Source organism: Dasypus novemcinctus, chromosome 26 (genome assembly GCF_030445035.2).
Source record: "Dasypus novemcinctus isolate mDasNov1 chromosome 26, mDasNov1.1.hap2, whole genome shotgun sequence".
Taxonomy (NCBI): Eukaryota; Metazoa; Chordata; class Mammalia; order Cingulata; family Dasypodidae; genus Dasypus; species Dasypus novemcinctus.
The window spans coordinates 34,684,947-34,709,554 of record NC_080698.1 but is presented as its reverse complement, the minus strand read 5'-3'; the positions used below and the strand labels follow the sequence as shown (position 1 = coordinate 34,709,554).

At 40.0% G+C, this 24,608-nt stretch overlaps 1 protein-coding gene across 1 annotated transcript in view; it reads right to left on the bottom strand.

The window, feature by feature from the left end:
* PPP4R2 (protein phosphatase 4 regulatory subunit 2) overlaps positions 1–22,928 on the bottom strand; it is an 87,501-nt gene extending 64,573 nt beyond the window's left edge. Inside the window, exons 1-2 of the mRNA XM_004456216.5 lie at positions 22,631–22,928; positions 21,582–21,663 (exon numbers count right to left, since the gene is read on the bottom strand). Coding sequence (XP_004456273.1) covers positions 21,582–21,663; positions 22,631–22,664 — 116 coding nt within the window. The 5' untranslated portion in view covers positions 22,665–22,928. The remainder of the gene's footprint in view (positions 1–21,581; positions 21,664–22,630) is intronic.
* Positions 22,929–24,608: the final 1,680 nt, after the last annotated feature.

The window sequence follows — 24,608 nt, the reverse complement described above, 5'->3', positions numbered from 1 at the left end:
GCATTTTCAGGACTTGGAAATTGTCCTGAATGATAACGCAACTACAGATACAGGCCATTATATATCTTGCATAACCTACAGAATAGTGTGGGAGAAAGTGTAAAATCACAATGCAAACTGTAGTGGCCATGTTCCAAAATATGCTCATCCATTGAAATGGATGTACCACATTAATGAAGGATATTGTTAACGTGGGTAAATGTGGGCCATGTGGGGAGTGGGACATATGAGAATTCCATGTTTTTGTTTGTCTGTTTTTATTTTTTTATCCCCCGCCCCCCCATGGCTTTTTGCTCACTGTCTGCTCTCTTTGTCCATTCGCTGTGCATTCTTCTGTGTCTGTATTTATTTTTATTTCCCGTGCCCCCTTGCAGTTTGCTTGCTGCCTGCTCTCTTCTGTCCATTTGCTGCACGCTCTTCTCTGTTTTTGCTTGTCTCCCTTTTTGTTGCGTCATCTTGCAGAGTCGGCACTCCGCAGTGTCTGCGAGCCGGGGGCGCTCCATGGCGCTTGCGGGCCAGGCAGCACTCCGCAGCATGCAGGTGAGCCTGCCTTCACAAGGAGACCCCAGGACGCAAACCCAGGGCCTCCCATATGGTAGATGGGAGCCCAAATGATTGAGCCACAGCCACTTCCCCCCTATGTTTTTTATGTAACATTTATGTAATCTAAATGTCTAAATAAGTAAATAAATAAAACTTGTTTTCAAACACCTGGGGGGAAACAGTAATGGGGAAGCAGATGCGGGTCAAGCAGTTGGGCACCCACCTACCACATGGGAGTTCCCAGGTTGAGTTCCTGGTGCCTCCTAAAATAAGAGGAGCAAGACAACGAGCTGATGCAATTAGGTTATGTAATGAGGAAACACAATGAGAGACACAACAAGCAGGAAGTAGATGTGGCTCGAGCGATTAGGCACATCCCTCCCACATGGGAGGTCCTGGGTTTGGGTTCCAATGCCTCCTAAAAAGAAGATAAGCACACAACAAGCAGACAGCAAGTGCAAATAACAAGGGAGTGAGGTGAAATAAATAAATCTGAAAAAAAAAAAGTGAGACACTGATGTGGCCCAAGCAATTGGGCTCCCATCTATCATATGGGAGGTTCAGGGTTTGATTCCCGCAGCTTCCTGGTGAAGGCAAGTTGGTCCGTGCAGCAAGCCAGCCCGAGTGGACAGCTAGCCCACATGGATTGCTGCCCATGTGGCAAGTTGGCCCAAGCGCAGAGCTGGCACAGCAAGACGACACAACAAAAAAAGACAGAGAGGAAAGACAATCAGAGATGCAGCAAACCAGAGAGCTGAGGTAGTGCAAGAGATTGAGCACCTCTCTGCCACTCCAGAAGGTCCCAGAATCAGTTCCCAGCACCACCTAAAGAGAAGACAAGCAGAGAGAGAAGAACGCAAAGCAAATGGACACAAGAGAGCAGACAACAAGGGGCAGGGGGAGAAGTAAATAAATAAATCTTTAAAAAAAGTGAATGGTTCTTTTACTACTAGCTATTCAGTACTTCCAGTGCCATCCAGTGTTTCGCCTAAACCTTCAAAGAGCTAGTAAGACTGTATGCATTAAACATAACTTGGCAATGATATTAAGGATTCATTGTTTTATGAACCACTCAAAAAATGTCACCTATAATTCTACGACACTACTAATAACTTAAAAAACACCAAATTCAGATTTATTAAAATGTGGAAAAAACATGCTGATAAGAAATACGTGTTGAAGTTAAAATGTCTTTTTTGGGTAGCAAAGAAATTCTAGGGTTAAATGTTTATTTTTAATAAAGTTTCTATTTCTGTCAAAATCTTAAGGAATCTCTATAATTTATACATATTCAAAACAAAACCCTGAAGGCATAAAGTTAAAGCAATTTCAATTTTATTCCCATCTAATCTAACCAAGCCTTCTCTACTGCATTCCACACATTATGATCAGTGTAACTGACGCTGAAGCTTTTAATGCTCCCCCCTAAATTTAAACAGAAATATGTAACAAAATAATTACTATTCCTTGACCCTCTGGTTAGTCTTAGGCTCACAGTATTGCTAATTTAAAGATCAACTGAAAAAATATACTGCCCAAAGAACTATCTTTGTTGATTACTCTAGTCCTCATTTTAAAACCCAATTTCAAGTATTTGATATAGGGAAATGGTGATAAAATCCATGGGTAAAATATTAAATGAAATACCGTATTTTAGCAAATAAAAACAATAAGTACAACCAGGGATTGTGGTTTGTGTGCTCACCACTGCATGTGATGATTTAAGATTTAAGTGACACCTTAATGAAAATGCAAAGGAACTTAATATAAAACCAGAAATTACATAAAACCTGAGTGAAAAGAAATACCAAAAGGATTCTTCTCCTTTCAGAAAATTCACTCCAGCATTTTTCCATAATTTATGTTAAAAGCACCTATTCTGTCACACACAGTATGCACTCAATATCTGCATAAAGCAATTAACACCTAAATTTAATTAGTAAACAAGTATAGAGAAATGCACTAATTTCACAAAACTGTCAAATCTACTGTTTCAAACTGATATGTGCTAAAGATAAGAGAAATATTATTTTTATTAAATTACCCACAATACAGAGTACAAAATGGGGAATACAGAAAAGCAAAGTTACTATCCTCTTTGAAAATCTCAGAAAGCTTAGACAAGAACTAAGTCAACAATCATAGGATAAAATCTAAACAGACATATGGAAATTGATATGAAAGGGGAAAAGTTTACCTCATTCAAAATATTCATTCTCTCACACTCAGGATTCTGATACCAATCCTATTTTCTATCTTCTAAAGTTAGAATATTCTCTATGCAGATGAAGACAAGATTTTCCTTCCATTTATGTTTTTAACTCAGCTCCCACTTTGTGCCAAGTTCTAAGCAAGGCAATTTGAGCCCCCTCAAAGCTTACAGAACCACAAAAAACAGACTAGTAAGCAAACAGCTATAAAAGAAAGCATGATCAATACATGTCAGAAATAGAGCAGTTTCTATAAACAAAGAGATATCCAAGAAAGCTTTTCAGTAGGTTAGCCGCCAGAACAGTCTTAAAAGACAAGCTGAAGGGGACAACTAGCAAGATGGCAACAGAGTAAGGAGTTCCTGGAGTCAGCTCCTGCCACAGGGCAGTTAGTAAACACCCAGAGCTATCTGGAGCTACCTGAAGCACCTGTTTGGGGGCTCCAGGAGAACAGAAGAGCATCCTCCCACATCACTGAAGGAATGGAAGGAAGAGATGTCCATCTGCAGAGAAGATTCGTAAATAGAGCACTCCACGTCATAGAGGCCAGTGCCCATTCTTCAATGGAGCACAAGCCGCCTCGGGAGCTGTTGAGGTGGCTGGAATTGAAAGCTCCACTTCCCAAAAACAGGGGAGGTGCTGGCTGGGCACCAAACTTAGCTAGTGATAAGTAAATTCAGCAGGCTAAAGTATAATCACAAGAACAGCTAAAGTTTGAGCCTGTCCAAGTCAGAAGGAGGCCAGTAGCCACCATCTTAACTCTATGCCTGGCATGAGGGGAAGAAGGGTGGACTGAAAATCACAGTACTTGTTGGGACCGGCTTCTTTCCATTTAGATCAGGCTGCAGCTCTAGCCTAGCCCCAGCCCCACCTCCAGCAGGGAGGAAGCTGTGGGGACCTGCGCTAGCCTCTCCAGGAAATTACCTGCCAAGCCATGGAAGCTGGTGATTATTCTACTCTGGTGGCACAAGCCATCGCAGGAGCTGTTCTGTGGCTGGAATTGGAAGCTCCATTACCCAAAAACAGGGGAGGAGGAGAAGGTTGGCAACCAATTTCAGCTACTGATTAGTAGACTCGGCTGGCTAAAGTATAACCCTAAGAACAGCTACCGTATGAATCTGTCCAAGTTGGAAAGAGGCCAGTGGCTTCCATTTTGCCCCCAGTATGAGAGGAAGCAGGGCTGACCGATAATCACAGTGATGATAGGAATCAGTTTCTTTCACCCAGATTGTCCTGCAGCCCTAGCCTAGGCTTCAGCCCCACCTCTGGCAGGGAGGAGGCTGACAGGCCCTGCACCAGCCTATCCAGGTGACTGCAGGTACCTTTGGCTGGCACAGACTGAATAATTCCAAGTCTAGCAGGGCAACTGCAGTCATCTTGGCCCTCACAGCACAGACTGCTGTCCACACATGCAGGTCCATCCCTGTCCCAGGCAGGGGAGAAAGAGGTATGAAGCTTCATCAGTCTCTCTAGGCAACTACAGTCAAGGCCTGCATGAACTGGATTATTCCACACAGCTGTGAATGTGTCCCTACCCCTGGCAAAGAAGAAAGTTGGGAGAAGCTTCATTAGTCCCTGGGGCAATGAGGCAGCTTGAGTCTCCACAGCTTACAGAACCAACTACATTGTCTCTTACTGCACAAACCAGCAACGAAGAAAGGGCAGGAAGTCCTAAACTAAAGCGAAAAACTGCACTCAGAATAAATACATCTAGTAAGCCAGATGCCAAGACACCAACAAAGAATTATAATCCACACCAAGAAACAGGAAGATATGGCCCAATTAAACAAGATAAGCCTCCAGATGACATAAGGAGTTGAGACAACTAATCAGAGATGTTCAAACAAATCTTAATAAACTCTACGAAATGGCTACAGAGATTAAGGATATTAAGATGACACTGGATGAGCACAAAGAAGAATCTGAAAGCATACATAGAAAAATAGCAAATTATATGAAGAAGAAAGGTGCAATAAATGAAATTTTTAAAACGCTGGAATCATATAATAGTAGATTTGAGGTGACAGAAGGATTGGTGAGCTTGAAGAAATGGCATTGCAAAATGAATATATGAAAGAAAAGATGAATGGAAAAAATTGAACACGTTCTCAGGGAACCAAATGACAGCAAAAAGCATGCAAAAATACATGTTTATATGTGTCCCAGAAGGAGAAGAGGAGAAAAAAGGGGGAGAATGAATACTTGAAAAAATAATGGCAGAAAATTTCCTATACCTATTGAAGGACATAGATATCCATGTCCAAGAAGCACAACATACTTGCATCCAAAAAATCTGAATAGACCAACTGAGACACATACTAATCAGAATGTCAAATGCCAAAGACAATGAGAGAATTCTGAGAACAGCAAGAGAAAAGCAATGTATAACATATAAGGGATACCGAATAAGATTAAATGCTGATTTCTCACCAGGAACCATGGAGGTAAGATGACAGTGGTCTGATATATTTTAAAAAGTACAAAAGAAAAACTTCCAGCCAAGAATCTTATATCCAGCAAGACAGTCTTTCAAAACCGAGGGAGAGATCAGAAGATTCACAGATAAACAGAGAATTTCTAAGCAAGAGACAAGATTTTCAGGAAATACTAAAGGCTGTGCTAAAGCCTGAAAAGAAAAGACAGAAGAGGCCTGGAAGAGAGTCTAGAAATGAAGATTATATCAATAAAAGTAAATGTGTCAAGAGTGGTGAAAATAAAATATGACAGATAAAACTCAAATAGAAATAAACTTAACCAACAATGTAAAGCACTTGTATTCAGAAAACTGCAACTCAACATTGAAAGAAATCAAAGGCCTAAATAATTGAAGAATATTTCATGCTCATGGATTGGAAGACTAAACATCATTAAGATGTCAATTCTACTCAAATGGATATACAGATTCAAGGGAATCCCAATAAAAATTCCACCAGCATTTTTTTAAAAAATTGAAAACACAATTATCAAATTATTTGGAAAGGTAACAGGTCCTGAATAGACAGAAACATCATTTAAAAAAAAAAACAAACCCTCATATCCCAACTTTAAATCATATTACCTAGCTATAGTGGTAAAAACAGCATGGTACTGGCATAAAGACAGACACACAGACCAATGCAACCAAATTGATGGTTCAGAAACAGACCCTCACATGTATGGTCAAGTGATTTTTTACTAGCCTGTCAAACCCACACAACTCGGCCATAACAGTCCAATCAACAAATGGTGCTGAAAGAACTAGATATCCACAGCCAAAAGAAGGAAAAGAAGACCCACTCCTATCTATCTCACATCTTATCCAAAAATTAACTCAAAATGGATCAAAAACCTAAATATAAAAGGAAGAACCATAAAGCTTCTAGAAGAAATTGTAGGAAAATATCTTCAGGACCTGGTGGTAAGTGGTGGATTCTTAAAGGAGACAAGAGGACTGAGATGGACTACTGATGTTTAATGTATGTATAAGTTTTAATTAGCTTTACTGTAAAAGTGCAGAAATTTTTAGATTGGGTAGTAATAAATAGTGATTAACAGCTATTTTATAAATGGGGATGTGACTGAAAATGATAGTCTATATATGTAAAGGCCAACTGACAGAATGCTAGAGAATAATCTAGGAACTGAATAGCATGGTAAACCAAGAGGTGGATGAGAATTGCATTTGATGGTACAGATATAAGAGTGTTCCTTGTGAGCAAGAGCAAATGTACATTACTAATGCAGGGTGGTGGGAATGCGGAGAAGCATATGAAAAATATGAGTGACCTATGCACTGTAGTTAGTTGTAATAATAAAATATTCTTGCATCTATGCCAAAGATATACTGTGTTGATAATGGGGCATTATGGAAAATGAGTCAAATATACACTATGGACATGGTAACTATCAGATGATTTTATCTTATCTGTAACAAATGTTCCACCACAGTGTGTTTGGGAATTCTGCACATGTCCTTGATGTTTTGTAAGTTTACAACTTCTGTCATAAAAAAAATATTTAAAAAATAATAGGGTGGGTTGGGGAAAAATACACTAGATATAAGATAAGGACTATAATATGTAGTAAGATATTGACAATATTCTTTCATACATTGTAACAAACGTCTCACGACAATGCAAGGTGTTGGTGGACGGTTGATGTATGGGACCCATGTACGATGTTATGTCTGTTTGCTTTGTGAGTTCACAACTTTTACTATACACTTATTGCTTACACCTGTTCATATATAAATGATAAAAGATAATAATGGGGGGATTGAGGAAAACACTTTCATTAGTAGTAATATTTTGCCAATGCTTTTTAATCATTAAAAAGATTAAACAACAATGCAAGATATTGGTGGTAGGGTGAGTTATGAAAGTCCTGTATGATGTTATATATGTTTGTTTTGTAAGTTCACAACTATTACTATACCCTTATTGTTTATGGATGTTTTTGTAAGAATGATATACATCAATAAATTTTAAAAAATTAAAAAAATTTTAAAAGACAAGCTGAAGTTATCCCATGAGAAAGAACATCTGAAGTAAGGAACAGCAAAATGCCATTAGAATGTAACCCTATCAAAACAAAACAGTATATAATCAGAGTGCTGCAAGTAATTGGGAAAAGTTAGGGATGGTGGCAAGACAAAAGATGGGGAAGGGCCCAGATCATAAAAAGCATTTCAAAGAATAAGACAATATTTGCTTCATTAAAAGCAAAAAGTTTTATAAGATAAGATATTAACTCAAGTAATAATATAAAAAGACACTACAAAGGGAACAGCATGACCAGACATCCTAGTTTGTTTTTGTCTAGGACAGTCCTGGCCTACACCTGTATATCTTATCTGGTGTCCTATCCAGTTTATCAATTGTTAAAGATTTAGCAATGTCTTTTTAATAGTTGCATTAAAATACACGGGAGGGGAAGCATACCTCTCCACTTTGTTACTTCCAACTTCTGTTACAGTCATGTAAAGTTCTTCGTGAAATACACGTGTAATGAACAGAGTCCTCACTTTAATATGCAGTTAAATCTGAAAGATGACAGAAATAACCAATCTCTCTTTTACCCTTTTCAGGCTCAATGTCTCTAACCCTTCCCTTTCAAGGCTAGGTCAACATGTAGAGAAATCTGCAATGGCTAGGAAACTAGCCCTTTGGGCCCTGACTGGAGGCGGGGGAAGCTGTCAACACTGCTACCACTAATAGCCCATTATATTTATCAGCCAATAGTGTACAGTGGCCTGTGACATGGTCTGTGAGCTAAATACAGCTGCCAGACCACCAGTGGGCAGTTAATGGGAAATTATAGGTTAGTTGTATGTGGAGCCGGTAACGAAGAAAAAAAAACCGCCAATCCATCAGCAAAGTAAGCAATCAAGTTTCTCTTTTCCCTATGTATGTAAAACTGGTTCAATGAAACTTGCTAAAAAAAAAAAGCATGAGATTAGATAAAGGTAAAACATCTGGGAGTTTCACCTTTACTGAAATTCAGGAAAAAGAACACTTAAGCTATGAATCTTCAACAAGTCTCAAAATAAGACTTTTCTGGGAAGCAGATGTGGCTCAAATGATAAGGCCTCCACCTACAAGACAGGAGGACCAGGGTTGATTCCTGGGGCCTCTTGGTGAAAAAGAAGAAAAAGTGTGCCTGCGCGGCAAGCCAATGCCCGTGCAGCAAACCAAGTGCTCACATAGTGAGCTGAGTGCCCACGTAGCAAGCCCAGTGCCCATGTGGGTGCCCGCGTGGCAAGCCAATTGCCCACATGGTGAGCTGAGTACCCACGCGGCAAGCCAACTGCCCACATGAGTGCCTGCATGATGAACCAGTGCCCACGCAGTAAGCCGAGTGCCTGAACGAGTGCCCATGTGGCAAGCCAAGTGCCCATGCAGCGAGCCAGTGCCAGCGTGGCAAGTCAAGTGTCCATGCAGTAAGCCAGTGCCTGCACAAGTGAATCATGCAACAAGATGATGACGCAACAAAAAGAGAGACGAAGGGGTGAGTCAAGGTGAAGCACAGCAGAGACCAGGAATTGAGGTGGCACAATTGACAGGGAACCTCTCCTCTCTCCAAATCAGAGGTCCCTGGGATCGAATCCCGGTGAATCCTAGAGGAAAAAGACAAGAAGAGAAGACAAAAGGAGAAAGAGATACAGAAGATCACAAGCGAATGGACACAAGACAGCAAAAACAGTGGGGTGGAGGGGGGGAGACTTCTAATTTCTCAAACAGAATTGTAAAAGGTAAAAAAAGAGGCCCAGATTAAAGATCATGAAGGCATTAATATACTCACCTTTTTTTATTTTCTTCACACTCACCATTTTTTACTTCAAAGGTCACAGAACAAAACTTAATAAAACTTTAAGACAAAATATGCTTTTTGCTTTTTTCCTATATAGCAGTTTCTCCACCTCAAAATTATTGACATTTACGTTCAATAATTCTTTGTTGTGGGGGCTGTACTGTACATTGCAGATGTTCAGCAGCATCACTGGCCACTAGATGCCAGTAGCATGTCCCCCAATTCTAAAACCAAAAATGTCTCCAGACATTTCCACCCCAGCTTGAGTACCATGCTATAAAGTATTGGGGGGGAGGGGGGAGCAAGAATATTTTAGAATTAAATGCCAATTATGGGAGAAAAATCTCAAAAATTGAGACGCAGGATTCTTCAATCTTCAAGTTGTTGCCCAGGTCTTATTAGCTTAAGCAGACACCACTATTCAAATTAAATGTACATCTGAATTTAAATTATGTATTTATTCAAAACTAATTTTACAATAGTAAAGAGCAATCTTAAAATTAAATCCCAACTTTTTTATGCAGTATTTTCATTCCTTCAGCTTAAGAATGGCTTTTTATGACATTATGAGATCTCAGAGTAGTCCCAGTTATTCAGTCAACCTAAGAGTCAAATACAGATCCCTCTCTCTCCCATTTATTATTTACGAACAAACAGGCCAGAATACTAAAAAATAAAATTTACAAGGGCAACATTTCAAATAGTCATAAAAACAAGCAAAATTAAATGTTACTCAAATTTTGTATTTAAAGGCTATACCTATTAGTAAACACAACTATTTGTCTTTGGAGTTTGACTGTAAAGATGGATATATGCCAGAAATAACATTTCAAACAACCAAGCACTGTGAAGACTATCCTTTGTTATACAGTCATGATCATCCTTTTTTAAACAACTTGCTGCTTGAGACTCTCAAACTCATATTATTCCTAATACAGCAAAAGTATAATTTATTTAGAAGTAATGTTATCAAATTATTTTATTATTTTAATCAGTAAGAAACAAGCAAAAAATATGGAAAAGGAATAAATCATAGGTCAGCATGATTTATATACTCATATACTACCGGTAGAACCACATACTGAAAAAGTTATTTTGGAAGGCTGCTGGCAGTTATCTCTCTAAAAAATAATAATGTACATAATCATCAACCCATAAATCCCATTCTTGCATCTGTGTTACATATGTGTACTTAAGTATTGTTTGTAATTATAACTCTTGCCTAAAGGATCACCAAAGGGGACAGGTTAAATAAATTATGGTATATCCATTACAGTGGAGTAGTATGCAGTCCTAAAAACAATGAGGTAGATTTTTGTGTGTTAAAAAACAGAAAATATAGCACGAAAAAAAAAAAAAGCCAACTGCAGAAGTTTGATAACGTGTTGGTAAAATGCACACACCTGGAGCTGGCCCATGTGCAGTGCTGATGCGCGCAAGGAGTGCCGTGGCACACAGGGGTGCCCACCACATAGGGGAGCCCCACGTGCAAGGAATGCACCCTGTAAGGAGAGCCGCCCAGTGCAAAAGAAAGTGCAGCTTGCCCAGGAATGGCACCACACACACGGAGAGCTGACACAGCAAGATGACGCAACAAAAAGAGACTCAGATTCCCGTGCCACTGACAACAACAGAAGCGGACAAAAAGAAGAACACACAGCAAATGGATACAAAGAACAGACTACTGGGGTGGGAGGGGGGAGAAACAAAAATAAAATAAATCTTAAAAAAAAAATGCACACACCAGTCTCATCACCTGTATGGTTCAAATTTATGCTCAGGAAAATTACAAATACTTTAAGTTTTTGGCCTTGAGGTCACTGGAGAATGTCAAAATACAAAATTAAGGGTACATCAGTCACCTATCTTATTGATTCTTCTAGTAAACATCACCTGACATGGTAAGAATATAGTGATGGATGGGAAAGGTACAATTAATTTAACTTATGGACTCCAGTTAACAGCAATATTGTAATTTTCTTGCATCAATGTCAGGGAAGCTGCTACATCAATGCAAAGAGTCAATAAGGGGGGGTATGGGATTTTTTCCTTTTGGACTAAGGAAAACATTCAAAGGTTTACTGGGGTAATGACTAAAGAACTCTGATTAAAGTGGAATATGCAGGGCATGAGATGGTGTTAACAAGGTGAACCATGTGGTGGAAGATGGACTGTGGTTTACAGTACAAAGAGGAGAGTGTTCTATCATGAACTATAACAAATGTACAATACTAATACACAGTGTTACTAATAGGGAGTGTATGGGACCATAGTTAGTGGTAATAGTCTCTTTTTCATAATCTGTAACAAGGGTTCCACAACAATGTAAGGGTGGTGGAAGAGTGATAAATGGGAATTCTGTACATTGTGCATGATTGTGTTGTGGACTCACTGTTTCTCTAATTAAAAAAAAAAATCTGAAAAACAGTTTTTCTTAAATCACATACCATGCAAGCAACACTCCCCATACTTGCCACACCTTCTTCCCCAACTATTTTTGGTGGCACGCTTCAGGTCATATCATGGTCTGCCAAAACAAAAGTTGGGCTGGACAGGTACAAAAGGTCAAGTTCAGGTGAGAAGCATGAAGGCTGCAGAAACAACAGTGACAATAGTTAGCTTCCCACCAAAAAGCACAGCTTCAAATTCTAATGGTAGTTTTTAACAATTCTGAGAATGCTACAGCAAAGAAGGATAATGTAAGAAGACAGCTGAACAAGCCAGAGGCAGTAAAAGTTACAGGTTATGAGAGGATCTGGAGTCTAAATGCCTGAGTTTAAAACCCAATTCCAGGGAAGAGGATTTGGATCAACTGATAGAGTGCCCGCCTACCACATGGGAGGATCAGGGTTCGAACCCAGGTCCTGACACGTGTCGTGAGGTGACCCACACGCAGTGCTGATGCGCGCAAGGAGTGTTGTGCCACGCAGGGGTGTCCCCTACATAGGGGAGACCCACGAGCAAGGAGTGTGCCCCACAAGGAGAGCCGCCCAGCACAAAAAAAGTGCAGCTTGCCCAGGAGTGGCGCCGCACACATAGAGAGCTGACGCAGCAAGATAGATGACACAACAAAAAAGAGACACAGATTCCTGGTGCCGCTGACAAGAATAGAAGCAGACGCAGAAGAACACACAGCAAATGGACACAGAGAGCAGAAAATGAGGGGAGGGGGAAGGAATAAATTTTTAAAAATTAAAAAAAAATAAAAAACCCAATTCCATCACTCGCCAGCTACACAAACTTGGGCAAGTATTTAAGCCGCAATACCCACATTTTTTAAAAGGAGAGAGACCTACTTCGGAAAATAGTTGTAAGACCCATGTGGAGCTGGTCCACGCACAGTGCTGATGTGTGCAAGGAGTGCCCTGCCATGCAGGCATGCCCCCGCATAGGGGAACCCACGGGTAAGGAGAGTCACCCAGCAGGAAAGAAAGTGCAGCCTGCCCAGTAATGGCGCCGCACACACGGAGAGTTGACACAACAAAAAGAAACACAGATTCCCGTGCCACTAACAACAGACACGTACAAAAAGAAGAACACGCAGCAAAATGGACAGAGAGAACAGACAAGTGGGGTGGGGGGGGGCAGGGGAAAGGGGAGAGAAATAAAAATAAATCTTAAAAAAAAAAAAAGAAAATAGTTATAAGAATTAAATTATGCTATGCATTTAAAACACTAGGTAATATCTGGCACAAAATAAATGTTTAATAAATGTTTTCCTCTTATGAAGAAAAATAAACAATAGCAACCCAAAGTTAGTCCACTAAAGACAAATCACAATTTCAGGCTCACCATTTTAATATCAAAGGCTCCAGCAGAGTAGGAATACTGAGAAGCACCACATAAAATAAGAAATATTATTAGAGGGAAGCAGACTTGGCCCAATGGATAGGGCGTCCGTCTACCACATGGGAGGTCCGCAGTTCAAACCCTGGGCCTCCTTGACCCGTGTGGAGCTGGCCCACGCGCAGCGCTGATGCATGCAAAAGAGTGCCCTGCCACGCAAGGGTGTCCCCCGCGTAGGGGAGCCCCACACGCAAGGAGTGCGCCCCGTAAGGAGAGCTGCTCAGGAATGGCACTGCACACATGGAGAGCTGTTGCAGCAAGATGACCCGTGCCACTGACAACAACAGAAGCGGACAAAAGAACATGCAGTGAATGAACACAGAGAACAGACAACTGGGGTGGGGGAGAAAGAGGGGAGAAATAAATAAAAATAAATCTTTAAAAAATAAAAAAGAAATATTGTTAGAACAAAATTAAGAAGTTATTAAGACTTAAGAGGTCACAGCCCCTGCAAGGAGCCTAGAGAAATCAGAGACATGTACTACATGTCAAAAAGAGCCTAAATCAGATCTGGTTATAGGAAAAAGAAAAAATACACACAGAGTGGAAACAAAGTTTTGGCAAAACAAAATGAATGGCTAGCTCGATCATGAGTACATTAAGAACTTAACGAGCCTTATGGAAGTAATGAGCCTAGACAGCCAGTTAATATGTTTCTATTCTTAATATTCCATTTCAGTAAACCATAACACTTTCAGGTAGCAAAATTAGTGTTCAATGTTATTTTTACTATTAATCATTTTTATTTGTCTTACCAATGTATATACAAAATAAGGAACCTATGATTTGTCGAATGCACAGAAGCTCTGTGAAACTGGTGTTATGATCTGTCTTTTCAGCTGGGGAGCTGAAAAAAAGGCATTAGTTTCAAATAAATTATGATGAAACTGGAATTTTAACCAGGACTGTCTTCTAAATTAGGGTCAGACTAAAAAGTAACAGAGATATCAGCACAGTTCCACATGTCTCTTCATTCTAACACAGCACCTCTCAAAGTTTTTTTTTCTACCAGTGATAACAAAAATGCCCTACTTGTACTACCACATATATGGCACATTTTATTAAACTACTGAGGGCACTATTACTAGTATTGTGTATCATTACTAATTGAACATATAAAATAGTTAACTATAACTTTAAACTTTATAGTCAATGGCTTGAGTTCTCAATAATATTTAATATTCAGGTAAGACGTTTCTCGAGGTATTTGGTAAGAACACAGTGTGGAGGGTTTTCACAGAAGTGCCTATTATACAAGGTAGATTCCATACATGTATATTACAAGCAGTGCCACACCTGGGCAGCCTGATAAATGAACAGGATTGCTGTAGGTGGAACCTCAAAAAGCAAAGACAAGCTATTATGAACACATCTGAAAGCCTAATCAAAAAGAAATTAAGATCTACAATCCATTTCTCAGATTTACTACGTATTTTTAAAACACCATACTTTCACAGGCACATGTATTAAATGAAATAACCAACATTCCCATCTATACTCTGTTTTAGGCAAGGATTAGATTTAAATTTTTTGCTATTGACACTGAAATTCAATTTAGACAGACGCACACACACATACTCCAATATAAACTCCCTTATCAAAAAGGTACAAAAACCTATAGCCCTCAAAACGAGTAAAACAGTAATTTGTGGGATATAAATTCCTTATCTTATTAACGAGGTATTTTGAAGCAGCATTAAGCTTTTGACAGGCTTCTAGGAATAGTTCATAAGTATATGTGAACCCATACATTAACTGGCAGGCACAAAGAAGCTCTCTGGATATAGAAAAGAACCACGCACAAGGTAACAGGTAAGATAGGCATTCTAGGAACCTTTGTGTGGCTCAAATGAGCTTCATGGTAATACCGACTGGTCTTTCTAATCCAAGTACAGATAATAGGTTCTCAATTTTCTTACTTTCTCCAACCTATTTACCTACGTTAAGATATTCCCAACAGTAACATCTTTCACCACCACCAGATATATTAACACCAATCACTAGCCCATTTCCCACCCATATTCACTATTGCTATAATACCAACCCAGATAATCAGTGCTACAACAGATACTCCTGTAGGTTTTTCAAATGTAAGTAACCTTGGAAATTATCACAACTCCCTTGTTTAGCAGCTGAGGCAACTGTGGCCCAGAGTAATTCAAGTGACTAATATAATTGTAAGTGAAACAATTATAGTAAATCAGGCCACTCACTATGTGCCAATCACTGGGTTTCGCATTTAATATGTATACTCATTTAACAACCAAGACATCCTTGAAGTAGATTTATTTTATCATACATAGTTTATGGATGAGGAAAAGGCCCAGAAAAGTCAGCCTTGGTCCAACAGCAACTAAGTGGTGAAGCTGGGAATTCAAACCTAAGTCTGTCCTGTCCCTTCCTGTCTCTCAAAGCAGAACTCTTTCCACAAGACTTGTTTCATGAGCCAAATCTACACTTACGCCCAGAAAAAGACCATTTAAATGCTTATATTCCTTGCAAAATTTTATTTATCTGGAGTTACATATTTTTATTTACTCAAATTTTCACAACAGCTGAGACAATTATAAAGAATAAATCCCATTTTTTTAGATGAAGGAAACAAACTCATAAAAATCAGTTGCCCAAAGTCACAAATAAAAGAAGCCAAGCTGGTTTTAGAGCTCAGGCCATGCTTCTTCCAAAACATGACAATACTTCCTCATGCTAACTCACATGAAGTAAGGGGCCCAGCCAACTAACAGTAAAAATCTGCAACAAACATGGAAATTGTTCAATTGCTCCTGTGAGTCACCTGGGCCCAAAGAGAATGAAAATAAGGTAAATTAGTACTTGTCAGAAAAGTAAGTTTGCATGACTTAGCTTTCAACGCATCGCTCAGATTTTGTGCAGTGTACATGACATATCTGGTTTACAGCATGATGTTATAAAAGAACCAAAAACTACAATTTTCTCCATGTCCACACATAAACACTGCAGTTAATGGAATATTTAGAAACAAAAGGGTAACCATTCAACCAAGACTTACTAAAAATCTATATACTTATTCTGTATTTCCCAAACTGCAATGATGATACATGAGAGGACTTTAGGTGACATGTGAATTAATTCATATTAATTACTTAATTTTGGTATATATAGATTTCAAAGTGACTTAGAAAAATATAACGTTAACAAATCAATGATTTTAGACCTTTTACGGCAACTAGGGGAGGGGAATGAACACAGTGATTATACTTCTGGGATGGGGTAAAATGAGGGTTTGAACTGTCAATATTGTTCCATTTTAAAAATCTAAAGAAAAAAACAAGTAAGCCTACTTAATGAAAAACATTAAGTAATTATATAGATGTTCCCAGGATATGGCAAAAATCATGAAAGTGATACGTAACTGACATTTTAGAAACAATGTTCTCATGTTCTGTAAATACTATATTGGACAAAAGAAACTGTGAGTTTCCCTTAAGAAACTTAAAGAAGACCTAACAGCTTCATGGGAGCAGCTCCATGGGCTTAAGGAGATTTTTTTTATAATAATGGCAGGTCTTAGCTGTTGATAATAATTACTTCTAAGTAACCTAATTTGTAGTTCTTTATTGATATGTCAAAATATCTAAATACAGTAAACTTGATACTGTAAAGGGAAAAAAAAGCATTATCCACAACATAACATGAGTTAATATTTACTGAGCACTTACTGTGTGTACCAAGCATTGTAGTTCTTGCCCACACTATAAGGTGTTATTATAACCCCCATTTTATAAATGAGTAAACTGACACAACCAAGAATAAAAGTTTTTCTAAAGAGTGGAATTCCAGGAGATGGCAGTGGTACTATAGTTTTTCATCTCTCCAAAACTCCTATGTCAGACAAAACAACTAGACAGCAAAACTTAAAAGTAATGGACATTTGGGAGCAGAAGTGGCTCAAGCAGTTGGGCACTCACCTCCCACATGGGAGGTCCCAGGTTTGGTTCCCAGTGCCTAAAGAAGATGGGCAAACAGATGAGGGAGCCATCTTTGAGTGTAGGGAGGGAATAAATAAATATTAAGAGAAAAATAATGGACATCTGCAGTAAAACCAGGTGACAAGGTAGTCCCACAACCCCCAAAAAATAAGTGGGTCATAAAAATCCACCAAAAGCCACATAACCTGAGTACTATCAAGATATGTGCAGGAGAAGCCATGGTGCATCTGGTTGGCCTAAGAATAAAAGAACGACAAAATAGTCAACAGGTAGTCACTGGAAATCATGGTAGGCCAATGTAAGAACAGAAGCTAAAACTGGGGTGGGTTTTGTCCACACCAAGAGTTAAGTGAGTAAGATGGCACCTGCAGTGAGATCTGAAAGGGGAAACAGTCTTGCTCCCCTGAGCTCTTAAAAGTGAACCACCAGAGCTTCCATCGAGGGATGAGTACCACAATGAGGGAAAACCACAAAGATTGGAATCAAAACTGAACATGATAGGAACAGAGGCAAAGAAAATATAAGGTCCAGATTGAAAAAGTAGACCAGGGCCTGAAAATTTCAAAAAACAAGCTGCTACTTTTTGTTTTGTTTTTAAAGACTTCATAAAAGCAATGAGAACTCTATGAATTAAGAAAGCTTCTCTGAATTATTTTTCCTCCTAAACTGTACAGGAAAACTAACTTCACATAAAAATGAGCAACAACTAAAGGTCAAATCCAATACAAATTATTTAAAGAGAGAGAATAAGGAGTAACATCCCTACAATGAAAGCAAATCAGAAAGACCTGTTCAAAAACAGATCAAAATTGTACCATACTATTTCAAAGTAAGCTAAAAGACAATGAGAATATGATAAAAGACAACCTAAGTCAGAACTAGAGGAACTCAGAAAATGAGCTGACAGAATTAAAAGTTATTTAGGAAATAAAGACTGAACTAGTTGCCTTCAGAGAAATGGAAGGCAATTTTGCAAGTTTTCTTCCTTTGAAGGAGAAACGTTCTAAAACTCAGAGAGGAATGAAATAATTTCTCTACAGGGAAGCAGATGTGGCTCAACTGATAAGAGTATCCATCCACGCTCTATCAGCATGGACCCACGCAGGGTCCAGGGTTCAATTCCCAGGGCCTCCTGACCCGTGGGGTAGGTAAGTTGGACCACGTGCCATGCTGCCATGTGCAAGAAGTGCTGTGCCATGCAGGGGCGCCCGCGCATAGGGGTGCCCTATGCACAGTGTGCGCCCCGCATGAAAAAAGTGCAGCCCACCCAGGAGTGGTGCCGCACACACAAGAGCTGATGCAGCAAGATGACACAAAAAAAAAAAGATGCAAATTCCCAGTGCCGCCTGATAATACAAGCGGATGAGAACACACAGCAAATGGACACAGAGCAGACTATGGGGGGTGGGGGAATAAAAAACAAAGCTTTAAAAATATTTCTCTTCAAAAGACACTGTTAGGAGAATTAAAAAAAAAAAAAATGAAAGATCAATTATAAAGTGGAAGAAAGTATTTGCAAATCATACCACATCTCTAAAACCAATATCAAGAAAACCCAATTTTTAAAAATGTTTTACAAAGATCTAAAGCAGCAAAAAAAGACCATGAAAAGATGCTCAACATCATCAATCATCGCAAATTAAAGCCCCTTTGCACTAAGCACCTATTAGAATGAAAAAGACTGACCATACTAAATGTTATGTAAGATATGGAGAAACTAAACTCAATTCCCACACTCTTGGTGGGAATGCAAAACAGTACTATCATTTTGGAAAACAGGTTGGCACAAAAAATACATACTGTATGATTCCAGTTATATAAAATTCTAGAGCATGAAAACTAATCTACAGTGCAAAAAGCAGATCATTAGTTGCCCAGGGAAGGGGATTTACAAAGGGGCATAAAGAAATTTCTGGGAGTGATGCTCACTCAATTTTGAGGCAATGGTGGTTTTATGAGTGTAGATGTCTTATCAAATTGTACATTTTCAATAAATGAAGTTTACTGCATGTCAATTATACCCCAATAAAGCTATTTTTAAAAACAACGAATGTGTTCTTGAGAACCAGAATTTCTTGGCTAAGTAAAAACCCTGTAGTCCTGATTTTTAATTGGAAGTATTAGAATGAACTCCTGGAGTACTTTATCTTACTACCCTCTAAAGAGGCTAGAAATAATGACCAACTCAATAATAAGCATCTCTAGCAACCAGACTATAGTCGTTAAACACCATTTCCCACTAAAACCATCAAAAAAGGTAGTAATTGCACTAAAAGTCAACAAATACATGTGAATCCATGACTGAAACTCAGCGAATATGTTTCTGTTTATCCAGCACATACTATATATTTAGCATTATGTTAAGAGCTAAGTTACCTTCAAAAAAGTGCTACTCAAGGAAAGTCCCATTTTTAGAAAGTAACTTTTTCAAATAAAAAAACTTTTTTGAAATGGTCAGAAACAACTCATTTGAGGGTTAACTGTTTTAGTTTTATATTACACATACGGTGTCTCTATAACAGTTTAATACCCCATGTCTTGGCATATTTCCTATATTAGATGAGTAATGGTAATTTTTTATAGACCAGGAAGGAAACTTTTCCATTGCTTTTTGATTTTCCCAGAGTCTTCCTCAGAAAGAACTTATGCAATTCTAAAATTTCTCTCTAAAGATAAAAACACAAGGGTCAAATCATTTCCTTTTTTATATGTAAAAATAAATAACCTAGGCTGTCACTAATTTTCATCCACAAAGCTGCTCATACTACTTCCGTCAAGTGTTTTCCTGCTATAATGTAGCAATGAAAATAAAGATGGTAAGAACAATGGAATCCTTCTCTTAAACTACCCACTCATCTTAAAACAGAGGTGTGAAATGTAACTTTAAGACTTTTGTTCTCATGTTACAATCATAAACTAGACAGCTTAATTTAGCCATAAATGGATGAAAGAATCTCTGCAAACACTTTCAAAAGACATGCCCACACTGATAAAAAGAAAATAAAAGCTAAAGCTAAATGATAAACACCAGGCTGAACCGTAAAATTTCAAAAAATTTTTTCCAAACTCTATTAAATGCTAGAAGAATGAATTTAAGAACACAAATCATTTTAATACAAAAAGTTTTTAGCAAAGATACCAGCACTAATTTGGCTAACAGAAATAAACAGTAAGATTGTCCAAAAAAAAATTAGGTAAAATTTCCCTTACCAGTGGGTGATCCTGTAAGATATTAAAAAGTTATCTTTCAACTCTTTACACATTTACAGACACTATATTTTATCAAAAAGAGAAAGCAGTTTTTAAAGACTTAATACTGAAAACTTCCTCTCTTATTCAGTTTATCTCCAAAGAGTTTGATATAATCTTGTGTATCAAAAACTTCCTGAAAGTAAAATGCTCTTCTTGATAATATGGAGAAGGGTAAGTTTGGGCCAACTAGAAATTCACTAGAGTGGACATCTAAGCATCTATGTTTTAGAAACTGCATAGCTGAAATCGAGCATTTATTTGCTTTTAGGCTTATCTATGTAATTAAATACAAATTACCTATTAAGAATAATTTTTAAATTATTACTATGCTTCAGGTGTAAAACTGACATTTAATCTTTTTTCCTAAATGGTTCCATTTTTAAAATAGAAATATATGATTGAACACATCACAGTCATATTCTTCAGTTGACTGATGTATTTTAATAGAACACTTAGGTTCAGCTTTTCTACATAATCATTAAATCAAACATTAGGATATCAGAGCTTTTTCTTTCTAAAATTAGAGTAGCAATTAGAAGGCTAGTCTACAACCATAAGCAAATCTTGTGAGAAATAAATATTTGCAATAAAACCAGAGAAACTTATACGTGACTTGCTGAAGCTTACACTCTTTAATTAGGCCTCATAAAGAACTGTAAAAATACACAAGAAGTATGGGAGCCAAAAGAGAGCTCATTTATTAACACTGCACCCAAAGAAACCTTTCCCCCTCCAGGTCCCCTCACCCACACTCAAAGAAAAGACTACAAAAAAGTCACTAAGGCCAAACCACCCTCTAAAAATTAATTTAGCCAGAGTGTGAAAACAACTCCTGCCATACAAACAACCTATGCAACAGTCAACTGGAATATTCCTTTAGAAAACAGTCCTAAACTCTACAGTTTAAGTTTCAGATTCAGAACATTTGGAAATAGCCTAATAAAATGCTGAGCATATGTAACCAGTTAGCTATCCTAGAAAGTTTACAGGACAGTCAAAACTGCAGCATCTGGAATTTGTCAGATAATCACCGAGTCCCCAAGAGAATAAATAGAAGTGACACTTCAAACAACCACATACATAAATATGACAACAAAAGGCTGGATATGGGACAATATGAGAAAATACCACCAACAAAAGAATCTGAAAAAGAATCAAAGCCACAAAATTCTGGGAATAAGCCTGTTTGCTATGGCCAAAATGGGTTATAATGGAACAGGTATTCTTTCTTTCTCAGGCTCTTTCAGACCAGTAAATTCTACATGGATTTAAATGTAGACATAAAGAAACAAACGAATTTTAAAAGTTCATTAAAGAGAATGCACTTAAAATAGCACAGGCAGTTTTTAAAATTGGAGACTGTATGGTTTGGACAGTTGAATTATATTTCCAAAATACACTTTTTTTCCCTTTGCTATGCAATACTGAATGATATATAAGTCTATTATCAAATGTATGCATGCTTTCAACTCACATTGTTTCTCCAGTCTTGGCTACATGACAAAGAAACTGATCCAGGACAGGACAAACTTCCTTTTTCCCTCTCTTCTCAAAATCTAGAAAAGAAAAGTTGCCATTATTTCCCAAAGTTTACCAACCATTCCCTCTAAAAACAAACTTTCCCCTCAGTTCTTCCCTGTACAAAGCAACAAAAAAAATCATTAGCCCCTCAATCAAATATTGACCTCAACCCTCCAAGTTCCACTTCAATGTCACTCTTTTCACTGGTAACAAGGATCTCCTAAAGGGGGCACTCGACCTCTCCACAAACAAACCACAATGCAGTGTTTCTCAAACGGTGGTCCAGAGGAACGCCAGCATCAGACTCACCTGGGTATCCAGTCAGAATACCTATTCTTAGGCCCCAATCCCACAAAATGTTCATCGAAGTGAAGTCCATAAATCTGGGTTTTTGCAGCGCTAGCTACCCCACGTAACCACCGGCGAATGACTCTGAATGTCAAAGCATAACTCTCAAAACGCTGAAATCACGATATTCTAAGTTTGAGACCTACTGTTCTCAAGCCTGTTGCTTGGAAGGCGAGCAATCAAGAGCAGGGAGGGCGAACCCCTTAGAATTAGGGCGCAAGGAAGGGTGACTTCAGAAGCCCAGAAAGGCTTCCTGAGACAACTTAGAAGTTGCTTTGCCCCCTCAGCCCCCAACCTTTTACTTTTTCTCTCACCCCGACGCCTGGCGTGTAGGGGTCTGATGAGATAGAGAGGCTTCCTGGGAGGGGGCTGCGGGCCCACGACCCGCCCCGGAGAGTGGGCAGACAGGCTGGGGCGCCTCCAAGAGCTTCCCCAGCTCCCCTCCCCCAGTCCAGAGGCCGGCGGTCGACACAAAGCCCAGAGCGGGGCGGGAGGGAGCTGCCCACAGGGCTCCCCGCCCCTGGGGAGGTGAGAGGGGGATGGGAACTAGGGAAGCTCCCCTCCCCCCGGCCCCGGTCCTCGGAACCACCCTCCCTGAAAAAAGAAAGGACCGCGGAAGGCGAGTAGAAACGGAGAGGAGGCAGCCACCCCCACCTTTCAGCGCCTCCTGCAGCCTCTCGACGTCCATGGCTTCCCGGAGTCCCTCGCAGCCTCCGCCTCCCTCCGCGGGTCTCCCGGGGACCGGAACGCCTCCCCCCACCCCCCCGACACCCTCCCCCTCCCTCGCACACACTCCGGCACGCAGGCGACCGGGAGGGGCACCGAAGGGAGCCGGGGGAAGCGAGCAAGAGAGCGAGACCGACAGAGCGAGCACCTCCCCGAGCCGCTACCACCAGCCCTCCAACATGGCGCCCGGCACGTCACCGCGCGCACGCTCCCCGCCGCCGTCCTCGCGCCCGCCGCGCGCCGCGACCCGGGAGCCGAGAACGCGTGCGCGGCGGAGGCGGGCCTGGGCCCTGCGGGCGGCTGGTGCTGGCGGCGGCTGTCGCGGCTCCTCGCATTGTGTTCTGCCGACGCGCCTACGCTGAGCTGGAGACCGAAGGGTTAAGGGAGGGGTTGGAGGCAGAGTCCCTGGCTTTGAGTTCGTGCCGTGTGCCAGCTTTGCGATCTTCAGCAATTTACTTCGCCTCCCTGAGCCTCATTTTCCCATCTGTACGATGAGGGCACTAGTACGGATCACCGTATATAGTTGCAATGAGAGTTGCATATCGCGTTCAGTACACGTAAAAAAACATTCAGTATTACTAAAAAATAAACGAAAAATACCTCTCTTCCTGAACTCAACGTTCGTCACTGACTCACCCGTGAAGAGAAACAGTGCACATAGCACAACGATTAAGAGCTCAAGGTTTGGAATCAGCTGGATTAAAGTCCCAATCCCACTGCTCCCTGTGAAACCCAGGAGTAGCTACTCAAACTCCCAGAAGCTCAGTTTCGCCCTCTAGAAAATGAGATTGAGTAAAATGGTGAATATGAAGCATTTAGCACAGCGCCTGGTACTTAGTAAGCACTCAGTTAAGGAGACTACTGTTTTTAATATCATTACAATTGTGATTACTTTGCCCAGGAAGTGAGAAAGGGAGGGGACCTCAGAAATCGGCTCCAGCCCTGGCATTATACAGATAGGAAAACTGAGGCATAGAGAGCAAATCTGGTGAGACAGCAACAACTCAGAACATCTGGCTCCTGTGTGTGGACATTTTTATACTCTTGTTTCTGAAGGAAGTAGGGTACGGCTCCTTCACTTCTCGCAGTGCCGTGAAAGGAAGGAAGGGGAGGGGTCCAAGGAGGTGGGAGGAAAAGGTACTTCTTAACTTGTCTTAGGAGGTGCAAATTTAGACACAGCCATTACAACTATTGACCCTGGTAAAACATAGTGACTCTGACCCTGGCCCTAGGTCGCAGATGCAGGCAAAAGCCCCCATACCCAAACACCTCTTTCAGATTTTCCAGAGAACCAGACTCCATTGTCTTTAGACTTCTTCATTATTTAGAGCATTCAGCTCAATTACAAAAGGGTGAGGTAATAGAATATCATCATCAAATATTTGGCAAGCACTTACACTGGTTATCATGGTCCCTTCCAGTGTGAAGGGGCACTTTCCCCACCTGGCAAATTTTAGGCTCCACTTCTCTCTGACACTCTGCCCTCTATTCAGGCAGGTCTCATACTGTAACAGCCAAGCTATGGCTGTTTAATTTTAATTAAAATTAAATGCAATTTAAAATTCAGTTCCTCAGTTACAGTAGCCACATTTCAAGAGCTCAGTAGCCACATGGGACCAGTGGCTTTTTTTTTTATCCCCCCCCCCCCTGCAGCTTTTTGCATGCTGTCTGCTCTCTGTGTCCATCCGCTATGAGTTCTTCTGTGTCTGTATTTATTTTTATTTCCCCTCCCCCCTTGCGGCTTCCTTGCTGTCTGCTCTCTGTATCCATTTGCTTAGCGCTGTTCTGTGTTTTTTGCTTGCCTCCCTTTTTGTTGGGTCACCTTGCTGAGTCAGCTCTCTGCGGCACTTGCAGGCCAACAGTTCTCTGCAGAGTGCTGGCGAGCCTGCCTGCACAAGGAGGCCCC